The sequence below is a fragment of the Ctenopharyngodon idella genome, chromosome 21 (genome assembly GCF_019924925.1).
Source record: "Ctenopharyngodon idella isolate HZGC_01 chromosome 21, HZGC01, whole genome shotgun sequence".
NCBI lineage: Eukaryota > Metazoa > Chordata > Actinopteri > Cypriniformes > Xenocyprididae > Ctenopharyngodon > Ctenopharyngodon idella.
In genome coordinates this window covers 1,419,044-1,430,932 of record NC_067240.1, presented here as the reverse complement: position 1 = coordinate 1,430,932, position 11,889 = coordinate 1,419,044, and the positions used below count along the sequence as shown (strand labels likewise).

Below are 11,889 nucleotides of genomic sequence, written 5' to 3'. Positions count from 1 at the left end.
GCACAAAATAAACAAAGATAGCCTATAGAATAAATAGGCTACATTAGAAGTGTGTTTTGCACTTTCTATTTTACAATTAGCTAAATTGTGTTTATGTGAATATACGCGATTATATTTTTGTGAACTGAGTAAATGATCCGTTTGGAATGACAGTAAAGCGACCGTCTGACGCTTGATTCCAGATGCAAAGACAGCCGCTCTGAACAGCCTCGTGGAACGTTCAGCGATTGGCCAGAACGCTAATGAGCCGCGCTCACGAGGAACGCGATTGGACCGCTGGCGCGTCAATCAAGGCGAAGTCTCCTCCCCTTTCAGCAGGGTCGGGTGCGCGCGGAGCAAGCCCACCCCGAACACCTCCAGCTGCCCAAACAGAAGACGCAGGAGGAGTAGAGGGCTCGGACATGGGGAGAAATCAGCACTGGCCCGTCTGATAGAGATCGGTGTTTTTTATTTATTAGAAAAAAGAAAAAAAAAAAAACCGAGAGGCCTTAGAAAAAAAAAATAATAAGGAGAGAAAACCCATCCCTGGCACAAAGCTGGACATAAATCAATGGACTGAATGAAGACTGCCTATACCGCCTATCGATGCCTGGCCAAGGATTTGGATGCGTACGCCATGAACCCAGAGATGACAATGGACATTGGCAACCTACACGCTGGACTAAGCCATGAGCAGGACTTGATGAGCAGCCACAGCCCCCATCACAACCGCAACCCGGGGGCTTCGTTACGGATACACCAGGATCTGAGCGTGGCGCCGTCGCGCTCCGCGATGGTGTCCAGTATGGCATCGATTCTGGACGGCGGCGGTGGTGGCGGCGGCGGCGCGGGAGGAGAGTACCGTCCGGAGCTGTCTCTGCCGCTCCATCACGCCATGAGCATGCCGTGCGACACCTCCCCGCCCGGGATGAGCGGAACGTACACCACGCTGACCCCGCTGCAGCCCCTGCCGCCCATCTCCACCGTGTCCGACAAATTCCACCATCCGCACCACCACCACCATCACCACCACCACCAGCGTCTCTCTGGGAACGTGAGCGGCAGCTTCACTCTCATGCGGGACGAGAGGACTCTACCAGCCATGAACAACCTCTACAGCCCCTACCACAAAGACATGAGCGGGATGGGGCAGAGTTTGTCCCCTCTGGGCAACGGCCTGGGCTCGATCCACAACGCGCAGCCCGCGCTCCACAACTACGGCGCGCACGGCCACGACAAGATGCTGAGCTCCAACTTTGACGCGCACACTGCCATGCTGGCCAGAGGGGACCAGCACCTCTCCAGAGGCCTCGGTGGCCCCGCGGCTGGGATGATGCCGCATCTCAACGGGATGCACGGGTGCCACCCTCAATCCCACGGGCCCGTGTTGGCTTCCAACCGGGACAGACCGCTCTCCTCCTCCTCCTCCTCCGGAGCGCCGGGCTCGGGCTCGGGTCAGCTGGAAGAGATCAACACGAAGGAAGTGGCGCAGCGAATCACGGCCGAGCTCAAGCGCTACAGCATCCCGCAAGCCATCTTCGCGCAGCGGGTGCTGTGCCGCTCGCAGGGCACCCTGTCCGACCTGCTGCGGAACCCCAAACCCTGGAGTAAACTCAAGTCCGGCCGCGAGACGTTCCGCCGCATGTGGAAGTGGTTACAGGAGCCCGAGTTTCAGAGGATGTCGGCCCTTCGGCTTGCAGGTAAGACAAGGTATCTGCTTTTTAACAATCTTTCAATATAGAGGAGGATCATCAGAGTGCATGCAGATTTTTATTTTAAAAAAGGACAATTGTGCCAGATTTATTTACTCATGACATTTAATGTGCATTGTTTGTTTCATGCATTTTGTTTCCAGAGTGAAGCACTGCTTACTTAAAAATAGATATTGTTTATATATCTGATGTTTTAGTTTGATCTGCACAAAAACACGCGCAAAATTCCGTAAACACAAGAGAAGAGGCGCTTTAGTCTCTCTCTCTGTGTGTGTGTTTGTGTGTGTGTGTGTGTGTTAAAGAAAAGCTTTCTGAATAGGGATGTGTTGCTGGTAATTACTGAACTGTTATTCCCCTCCTGCCCCGCTACATCAGGCTTGTTGCCCCCTCTAGCGATGGGCGGTGCAGACCCCCTTTTCCTTTGTTCGGCTGAAGAAAAAGCAAGAGCTGAATTTTCCTCTTCAGTTCAGTGTAGTTCGGATGTGTGTTGTAGGTGTCAGAGACGGTGTCGTGCTGTTGAAGAGCATCCTATCAGTGCATTAAAATAAAAGCTTGGTGCGTATTGATTTTTAATTTGTAGGGTGATGCACAATTATTCACTGAAATAATGGACAGCTCTGATGCCTCATGCATTGTGCCTGTGCATTAAAGCTTCAGCTGTTTCTGTAAAAAATGTGTGCAACTATTTCAGTTGTCAACAAAAGGGTTTGGAGAAAGAGCAATAGTGAATCACATACCAAAACATGGGCATCTTTATCAAAACACTCCATGTGAATGTGCTCTAACATCATGCATTCATGAGATGCTCTGTATGAACATCCAGATTAAGGTGATTGTTTTGTAAACAAACACATGCATGTTTCTTTCACCAAGAATATGATTGAAACAGAAGCATGTAGGGCTTCATTGGTAGGTGCTTTAATGCTGTTTCCCTGCAGGACTCTGGTCTCACAGATGGCTTTGGGTTGGGGGGAAGGTATTATGTGATCTGCAGGGGAATTGAAAAGAAGAACAGAGGCTGCAGCGGCTCGATGAATTATTGATAGAAATCTCTGCGTGACCCTCAGCTCAACGCACAAAACGTCACCTTGTCTTGGGTTAAACAGGCAGAGATGTGCGGCCCGGCACCTGCCTTTTGTTTAGCGTTTTGCAGCGTTTGGGAAAGAATGTGAAACAAACAATGAGGAGTTGCACGTCGTGACATCATAAATGACATCATAAATGTGTCTGACACTGAGAGGATTGCTCACCATGCTTGAATTAAAGCTTTACGTTCATGGAAATGCAAGCACAACAACCTCGCTGTAAATTCATGCATATAATTCAGCAAAAAGCTGAACGGGTTATAATTTACTTCAGGTGAACATCATGAAATTATTATCTTCATATAGGCATATAGTAGGGTCCAAAATCACCAAAGATAACAATTCATATGAAAATATTAAAATATTCCGCAATATTTAAATCTGGAAATAAGTTTTGTGGAACATATTTCTTATTTCTAGGTGACCAATCAAATGTCATTTGATCATCAGATGGTCATATTTTCTTGCTTTCATTGAAGATTCATTCTTAAATCATGATCTTCAGGTATTTGCACAACTTTTGGAGACATCGCGTGCTGCTGTTATTAAAGTCAATTTACTATTTTCATTCAAATTGTTATGCTGATAATGTCATTTGCAATGATTTGCATAAAATTGAAATGGATATTCATATTTGAATCTACATATCTTATTCATGAAGGTTATTAGACTGATTCTTAAGCATACATTCATTGGTTTTCTATATAAAACCATAGGGTTTTTGACTCTTTTGAATTTTAAAGAACATTTTATGCCGAAGAGATGCTACACTAAAAAATACTGGGCTAAAAACAACCCAAGTTGGGTTGAAAATATTGTTTTAACCCAGTGGTTGGGTTATATGTTTGCCCGACATGCTGGGCAGTTTTATTTAACTCAAAATATTGTTTAAAAATGACTATATGTCTGGCTTAAAATGAACCCAAAATATGTTGGAAATTAAAAATCAGACACACAATTAGAGGCAACAATAATAATCAAACGATGAACATTTATTAATAAGCAATTTAATAAATGTTTATTGTTTAATTATTATTCATTAAACATATTAATAAATGTTCATTTCAAACATATTTTGGGTTCATTTTAAGCAAGAAATATAGTCATTTTTAAACAATAGTTGAGTTAAATAAAACTACCCATCAGGTTGGGTCAAACATTTAACCCAATCACTGGGTTAAAACAAACCATTCGCTGGGTTTGTACATTTTTAACCCAACTTGGGTTGTTTTTAACCCTGCATTTTTAGAGTGTATAAAAGGAGAAATGTCTTAAATGATTGCATAATACTTTCATGTTTAACAGGTTATTTCAAGTGATAAAGTATGTTTTCAAGCTGTTTACACCCTAAAAAATGCTGGGTTAAAAACAACCCAAGTTGGGCTGAAAATGGACAAACCCAGCGATTGGGTTGTTTTAACCCAGCGGTTGGGTTAAATGTTTGACCCAACCTGCTGGGTAGTTTCATTTAACTCAACTATTGATTAAAAATGACTGTATTTCTTGCTTAAAATGAACCCAAAGTATGTTGGAAATTAACATTTATTAATATGTTTAATAAATGAACATTTATTAATAAATGTTCACCTTTTGATTATTATTGTTACCTCTAGTAATTATGTGTCTGATTTTTAATTTCCAACCTATGTTGGGTTCATTTTAAGCCAGACATATAGTCATTTTTAAACAATATTTGAGTAAAATCAACCTGCCCAGCACATTGGGCAAACATTTAACCCAACCACTGTGTTAAAACAACACAATTGCTGTCCATTTTCAACCCAACTTGGGTTGTTTTTAACCCAACATTTTTTGTAATTCATAGAATATAATTACAATTAAAAATGAAAACTAAACCCATAAAATGATGGGAACTGCTGAAAGGTTCTATAACTGTGAAGCGCCTGACGGAACACTTTAAGGTTCTAAATAGAATCTTTTCTTCCAAGAGTGTTGCAGATGCATGATGTCACCAGTGAAACGAGCCTGTCTTTGCACTATTAATTTAGTCAAATCAAACGTGACGTCTGACTGGACCTCATTCCAGTCACACCGCACAAGCAATCAGCCAGCGAGACAAACCTCGGCCTGTGCCGTCCGCTGCCGACAAACAACTTTATTAACTAAATGATCAAAGGGGACAAGCGCTGTTATACGAGTCAGGACGGAGGAGATTGAAAAAGAGCCAGGTGCTGGAGAAACACGGGGTCCCGGCCCATAAATAAGAGCGCTGGAGATGGATAAATATACCTGCAACCTATGCCAGGCTGGATCTCTCTTGATTTGGGCTTCTACAATCAGACAAAGACTGCAAGATAGAGATGATATGAAATATAAATATCTTTAGATATACAGTAGGATCTGAAAGTCTGAGAGCACAAATACTGTCAGCATCACAATTTGAGTTAAAAGTTGAATAGGTCTCAGTATTTGGCACATGCCTCGCAAAAGCAAAACCTGATGATCATGATCTCATCATGAAAGAGCTCATGATCAGTGACACTCTTTTACTGACATTTGACCCTAGAAATATTGCAACAACTCCTTTTCACTTTTATTTTCAAGGTTTGCATGAAAAAAGTCCCACATTTTCAATGCGGTCTCAGACATTTGAACACAAGTGTCTATTATATTGGTAGAATAAGAGGTCAAGAGCGCAGGGTGGCCGACAATTAATAGAATGCATGTGTATGATAAATACTGATTTAATAATTTAAATCACAAAACTGTAAGGTTAAACATGTTTATTTCACAGCATGCTCTATAAAATTCTCTTAAAATGGTGCATTATGTACTCTAAAAAAATGCTGGGTTAAAAACAACCCAAGTTGGGTTGAAAATGGACAAACCCAGCGAATTGGTTGTTTTAACCCAGCGATTGGGTTGTTTCGACCCAGTGAATGGGTTGTTTCAACTCAGTGAATGGGTTGTTTTAACCCAGCAATTGGGTTGTTTTGACCCAGTGATTGGGTTGTTTTAACACAGCGAATGGGTTGTTTTGACCCAGGGAATTGGTTGTTTTAACCCAGTGATTGGGTTGTTTTGACCCAGTGATTGGGTTGTTTTAGTCCAGCGAATGGGTTGTTTTAACACAGTGATTGGGTTGTTTTGACCCAGTGATTGGGTTGTTTTAGTCCAGCGAATGGGTTGTTTTAACACAGTGAATGGGTTGTTTTAACCCAGTGATTGGGTTGTTTTGACCCAGTGATTGGGTTGTTTTAGTCCAGCGAATGGGTTGTTTTAACACAGTGAATGGGTTGTTTTAACACAGTGAATGGGTTGTTTTAACCCAGCGATTGGGTTGTTTTGACCCAGGGAATTGGTTGTTTTAACACAGCGGATGCATTATCCCAGCAGTTGGGTTAAATGTTTGACCCAACCTGCTGGGTAGTTTTATTTAACCCAACGGTTGTTTAAAAATGTATTTCTCGCTTAAAATGAACCCAAATATGTTGGAAATTAACATTTATTAATATGTTGAATAAACGAACATTTATTGATAAGTTTAATGAATAATAATTAAACAATAAACATTTATTAAATTGCTTATTAATAAATGTTCACCTTTTGATTATTATTGTTGCCTCTAGTAATTATGTGTCTGATTTTTAATTTCCAACCTATTTTGGGTTCATTTTAAGTCAGACATATAGTCATTTTTAAACAATAGTTGGGTTAAATAAAACTGCCCAGCATGTTGGGTCAAACATTTAACCCAATCGCTGGGTTTGTCCATTTTCAACCCAACTTGGGTTGTTTTTACATTGTTCAATGAGCAGTTATCTACCTGTCATGAGGTTGTTATCAGATGTATGATCTTTTGGTTTGAATGCAAAGATGCACTCAATTGATAGGCCTGCACTGTATATCTTCAACGCCAGGCCAATCATGGATCTGTTTCTGCTTGATGTTGGCAGAACGAGACCAAAATACCAGTTTATTTTCGTCCAGTCGTTTAGTAATGTGTGTGAGTTATGTCACTTTCTCAAACAAATATGTGTTGCTGAACGACGGCGGATCAATGCGTGTAATCTCTTAAAGATTAAAAGGGCATTAATGCTGGCAACAATAACATAAACGTGAGCACCGAGTTCGCATTGATCTGGAACCCGATCCAGACCTGTTCCAGTAAAGCTGACGCTGGAGGAAGGTTCCCAGCAGCAGAAGACTGACTCCGCGCTAAACAGACTCCTGGCGGGCTATTCTGAGCCGCGCTCGCCGCGGTTGTTTAAAAGGATCATTAACGCTGATGAAGAGACGCGAAATGCACGGATAACCAAGCGTGGGTGTTTTCAAGTGAATTTTAGCTGGGTGTTTTAATCACCCCGGCTGTGTGTAGAGGAGGCTGGCGTTGAAAGGATGCGGCCGGTGACCTTCACACAAAGACCGGGGCGCAGCGCTCGCCTCGCGGCTCCAGAGAGAGAGGACGCTCGCGTCTGATAATTATAATGGCTTTGCGGTGCTTTGAGGACCTTTTAGTGATGAGATTCTCTTCTCAACCCAATAAGTGCGTAGAGAGTGAAATAATCCCGGCAGAAATATGATTGAGCGACTGATTTTCAGATACTCTCATGGCCAATCTGCTTAAAACAGGCTAATCCAATCACATCCTAACATTACATTATGATTATGAAAAATCAGCATTGCCTATTATATTATAAAGATTATGGTTTAGTAGACATTCATCTGTTCTAAATCAGACACTAAACTTCACTGTAAGGTGTTTAAATGTGGTTGACCAAACTCACACTCATCTGTTTATATTAATATTTTGGGTTAAACTTTATTTTAAAGTGTTCTTGTTATATTTAAGTATTGTGTAATATTAAGTAATAACATGTACTTGCTGTAGGTTTAGGATGTAATTATACGTAATATACTGTTATTATACATGTACACTAAAAAATGATGGGATAAAAATAACCCAAGTTGGGTTAAAAATGGACAAACCCAGTGATTGGGTTTAATGTTTAACCCAACCTGCTGGGTAGTTTTATTTAACTCAACTATTGTTTAAAAATGACTGTATTTCTTGCTTAAAATGGATCCAAAATATGTTGGAAATTAACATTTATTAACGTTTAATCAATAATAATTAAATTGCTTATTAATAAATGTTCATCTTTTGATTATTATTGTCGCCTCTAGTAATTATGTGTCTGATTTTTAATTTCCAACATATTTTGGGTTCATTTTAAGCCAGACATATAGTCATTTTAAACAATATTTTGGGTTAATAAAACTGCCCAGCATGTTGGGCAAACATTTAACCCAACCGCTGGGTTAAGACAGCCCAATCACTGGGTTTGTCCATATTTAACCCAACTTGGGTTGTTTTTAGCCCAGCATTTTTAGAGCGCAACATGTGTAAGAAAGACATTGCAAAATACAGTACCATATTCTTTATGGTTCAGTGTTTCATATCTCTAATGTATTTGTTTCATTCATCTTTCTGAACATTGAATCATGTTAAATGAGTAACTTATTATTTTTGCCACAAATTTCCCTTTGTCCTGTTTCAATCAATCCCATCGTATTCAGCAGATATACAGCAGGGTCTAAAAGTTGGAAAATGCTTAAATTAATTCAAATATTTTTTAAAGAAAAAAGAAAATAAAGTGCTTTAATGACAACACGCAGAACTGACGTAATTTCCATGTTTAAATCCCAGATTTTCTGTGTTCTCAGACTTTTTTGTTGCGTTGTATACGTATCGTCCTCCTCATATATCGTCTTTACAGGTTGGAGCGGCGTGTTTGTTTTTGAGTTTTGAGGTAAATCGGCAGTGATGTGATTATCTCTCTGTCTTGTGATCGGGGATCATCAGCTCCGGCCTGAGCAAAGGCCAAAGTTTTCGGTCTCTCAGCCCCACAAAACCTCTAGTAATGCTGCTGTCAGTAAACCAACAGAAAGAAAAAACATGAGGGAATCTGTGGGGGATTCAGTTTTTCTTTTAGCCTTATTTTACTTGAGGTTTATTTTTGTGTTCCAGCACTCTTTGGTTTTGTGTTAGTGATCTGCAAATGAATGACAGAAGTAAACTTGAGTGTGCTGCATGATAAAGTTTATTTTGTGATCATTCTTCAGTTTACAGACCATCGTGTCTCTTACTCCTGTGGAAAGAATAGGCAACGTTTAACTTCAGCTATGAGGAAAGAGAAAGGTTCATGTTTGCTTTCCAGAGGAGAGGAGCTGATAAGAACTTGCGTAATAAAACACGCTCATTATTTACAGTTGGCTCTTACACATATGTTCTCTTAAATAGTGCTTTTGTTAGATAAAAACCCATTGCAATTGTTTCTACATTTACATTTATGCATTTCCTTGTGCAAAAGAGTTGCATGAAGATTTCTCCTTTTGTGTTAAACACCAAAATGGACCATAAAGTATGTTTGTTTGACATACTGTAGTATGGATTGTTGATATGATTAATAGTGTTTTTGGTTATGAATGGAGCTTGATGGCTACATGAATACAGTGTTTTTGTGTGGAAAAGAGCGGATCTTAATTTCTGCTTTTATGTTCCAAGGATGAAATAAAGTCTTATGGGTTTGGAACAACATGAAGGTGAATAAATGATGACAATTTTCAGTTACACTTTACAGTAGAGTGCATTAGTGCAGCGCTGCTTCCGGATATGTTTTTTTCCATTCATTTCTCCCATAGGGATTTTTAAAAAGTCCTTATTAAAGCGTTATAAGCCATAAACCAAACCAAGCAGCTACGAGGAGAATCACAACACTGATTTGAAGCAAAAAAGTATTCGAACATTGGCTTTAGTGAGGGAAGGAAGAAAGAACTACAATCCCATGAAGCATTGCGAATGACATAATCGAAATAAAAACGATGGAGAAACATAAAATTACTCAATTAAAAATGTTGATATATATATATATATATATATATGTAGTTTATTGCAAAATATGCATATGGGTCAATGACGTGACGGCTCATTTTTTTTTTGTCCAAAGGCGCTAATAATAATAAAAAACAAAGATATGACATCCAAAGTATGTAAGGTAGTACAACTAGATCTCTTTTATTGAATCCAAAAGGTTTTAATTATATTTTACTACAGTAAAGGTATTTTAAAGATTTTGAAGTGTCAAAAGGTCATTCGGTTTAACCGTCCAAAGGCCAATACAGCCATTTCATTTGTGATTAAATTATCTTAAAATGTAATAAATGTATATATTTTTTATTGTAGCATGATTTTATAACATCATATATCAACAAAGTGCAAAATTGTAGAAAAATGACTTTCATTGATGTCATTCGGAGTAACCAATATAAAGGGACCATTTTGGATCAATATCATGTGACAGGATGTGACATCATTCAGACACCTGCAAAGGACCACATGGTCGTGAAGTAAAGTAACTAACTCTCTTTCAACTATCTGAAAAATTCATGTTTTCACTTGTTCATACGCATGTCCCGAAACATCAGGTCATTCGGTACAACCGCTATAAAACATGGAAAATGTTGTAATATTTAAAAACTTGTACTAAATATAAAATGTTGTCCTTTTGCTAGCTAGCTAGATATCAGCCTGTTAGCATTGTTTGAAAATATCGTCATTCGGTAAAACCAAAAGTGTCATTTGGTAAAACCGAAATTTTGGTTAAACCGAATGATTTTTTTGGTTGTTGTAAATCTTGTAAAAAATGGCAAAAGCAGTTTTAATTGATTATAAAAACCAGATAATCTCATTGTTAACACTTAATAAAACTTCAAAATGAATTATTTCTCCATTATGTTTTTTTACACTTTTAAAAACCTTATTTGTCAATGACCCATATTCAAATATTTAAGTATTTTTTGAGTGTAGAGAGATCGATTTGATTATGTCATTTGCGGCGCTTCATGGCAGTGGGCGGAGCTAACAAGCTCTTTTGATGTGTTTTGCTTGTTTCGACTCTGATTGGTGGAATTTTCTGTACAGCATCATGGGTAATGTAGTTTTCACCGCAAATTTGGCTGTTAAACAGTCATTTAAAAAATAAGCTGAAATTATGTAGGCTGACGGCTTCAACAGAACCAAATACCATTGATTAACAACCTCGTATAGCTCACAGTAGGGCTGTCTTTAACATTTATAAATTATCATTAAAAATCAATTTCCCTACTGAGAAAATGTTTTTATGAGTGTTGCGCTCTATTTGTTAAGTGCATTAGTTAACATGAACTAGCATTTATTAATCTTAGTTATTGTTAATTTCAACATTTGCTAATACATTATTAAAATCAAAAGTTTTGTGTTAATATTATTTAGCTAACATGAACTTATAATAAAAAAGATGAATAAATACTGTAAAAGGGGTATTGCTCATTATTAGTTTATGTTAGTTAACTAATGGGACCTAATTGTAAAGTTTTACCAAATTTTCATTCCAGGATGTGATGCAATCAGGACTATGTTGAAGTGTGTACTTTTTTAAGACAGGTTGTTTCTTGTCAAACAAAGATACGGGTAACAAAACACATTCGGCTCCAAAAGTAATCAGTGTTGCTTGTTTATCTGTGCGTTCGTAAGCATTCAGTGTGTTTGTGAAGCTGATTGGATCGTTGGCTGATGTTGTTGACGAGTGTTACATCATCAGCATTGTTTGTGAGCGTTCTGATTGGCCGTATCAGTGTGCTGATGTTTCTGTCTGGCAACAAACCTTTGAACCACTGATGTCATCATGTCAGATGAACTCTGACCTTATTCACTTGATCAGAGAACATTTGTTCTGTCCCTCATGGAGATCAAGCGATACAGCGACCCTGAAACGCACTGGTCAGTTTTGAGATTTAGTTTCTATAACTTCAGACTGTAGTGGAAAGAAAACATCCAAAACACACATTTAAGTGTTTATTTTATTGCACTTTATCTAGAAGTTGAGCAAAATCTCCACTTTAGCCGCACTTACACCAGACTTTACAATTTCATTCCTGTCTCACCAGATTTATAGAACGTTTTATTCCTAAAAAAGTTTGTATGAACCAAAACCATGATAAAACGATATTTCTAAAATCGCCAAAGTTGATTAAAAGACATTGAGAGTTCAGAATTTAGTGGTGAAAATGCAGTATTTCATGTACTTGATCTAATGAATCACATTCACGTC

General features: G+C 38.7%; 1 protein-coding gene across 2 annotated transcripts in view; it reads left to right on the top strand.

Annotated features, from left to right (window-relative positions):
* Positions 1 to 169: 169 nt before the first annotated feature.
* Positions 170 to 11,889, top strand: part of onecut2 (one cut homeobox 2) — a 31,412-nt gene continuing 19,692 nt past the window's right edge. Inside the window, exon 1 of one of the 2 annotated variants that reach the window (XM_051877648.1) lies at positions 170 to 1,689. In XM_051877648.1, coding sequence (XP_051733608.1) covers positions 560 to 1,689 — 1,130 coding nt within the window. In that variant the 5' untranslated portion in view covers positions 170 to 559. The remainder of the gene's footprint in view (positions 1,690 to 11,889) is intronic. The other variant, XM_051877647.1, reaches the window with a different exon arrangement.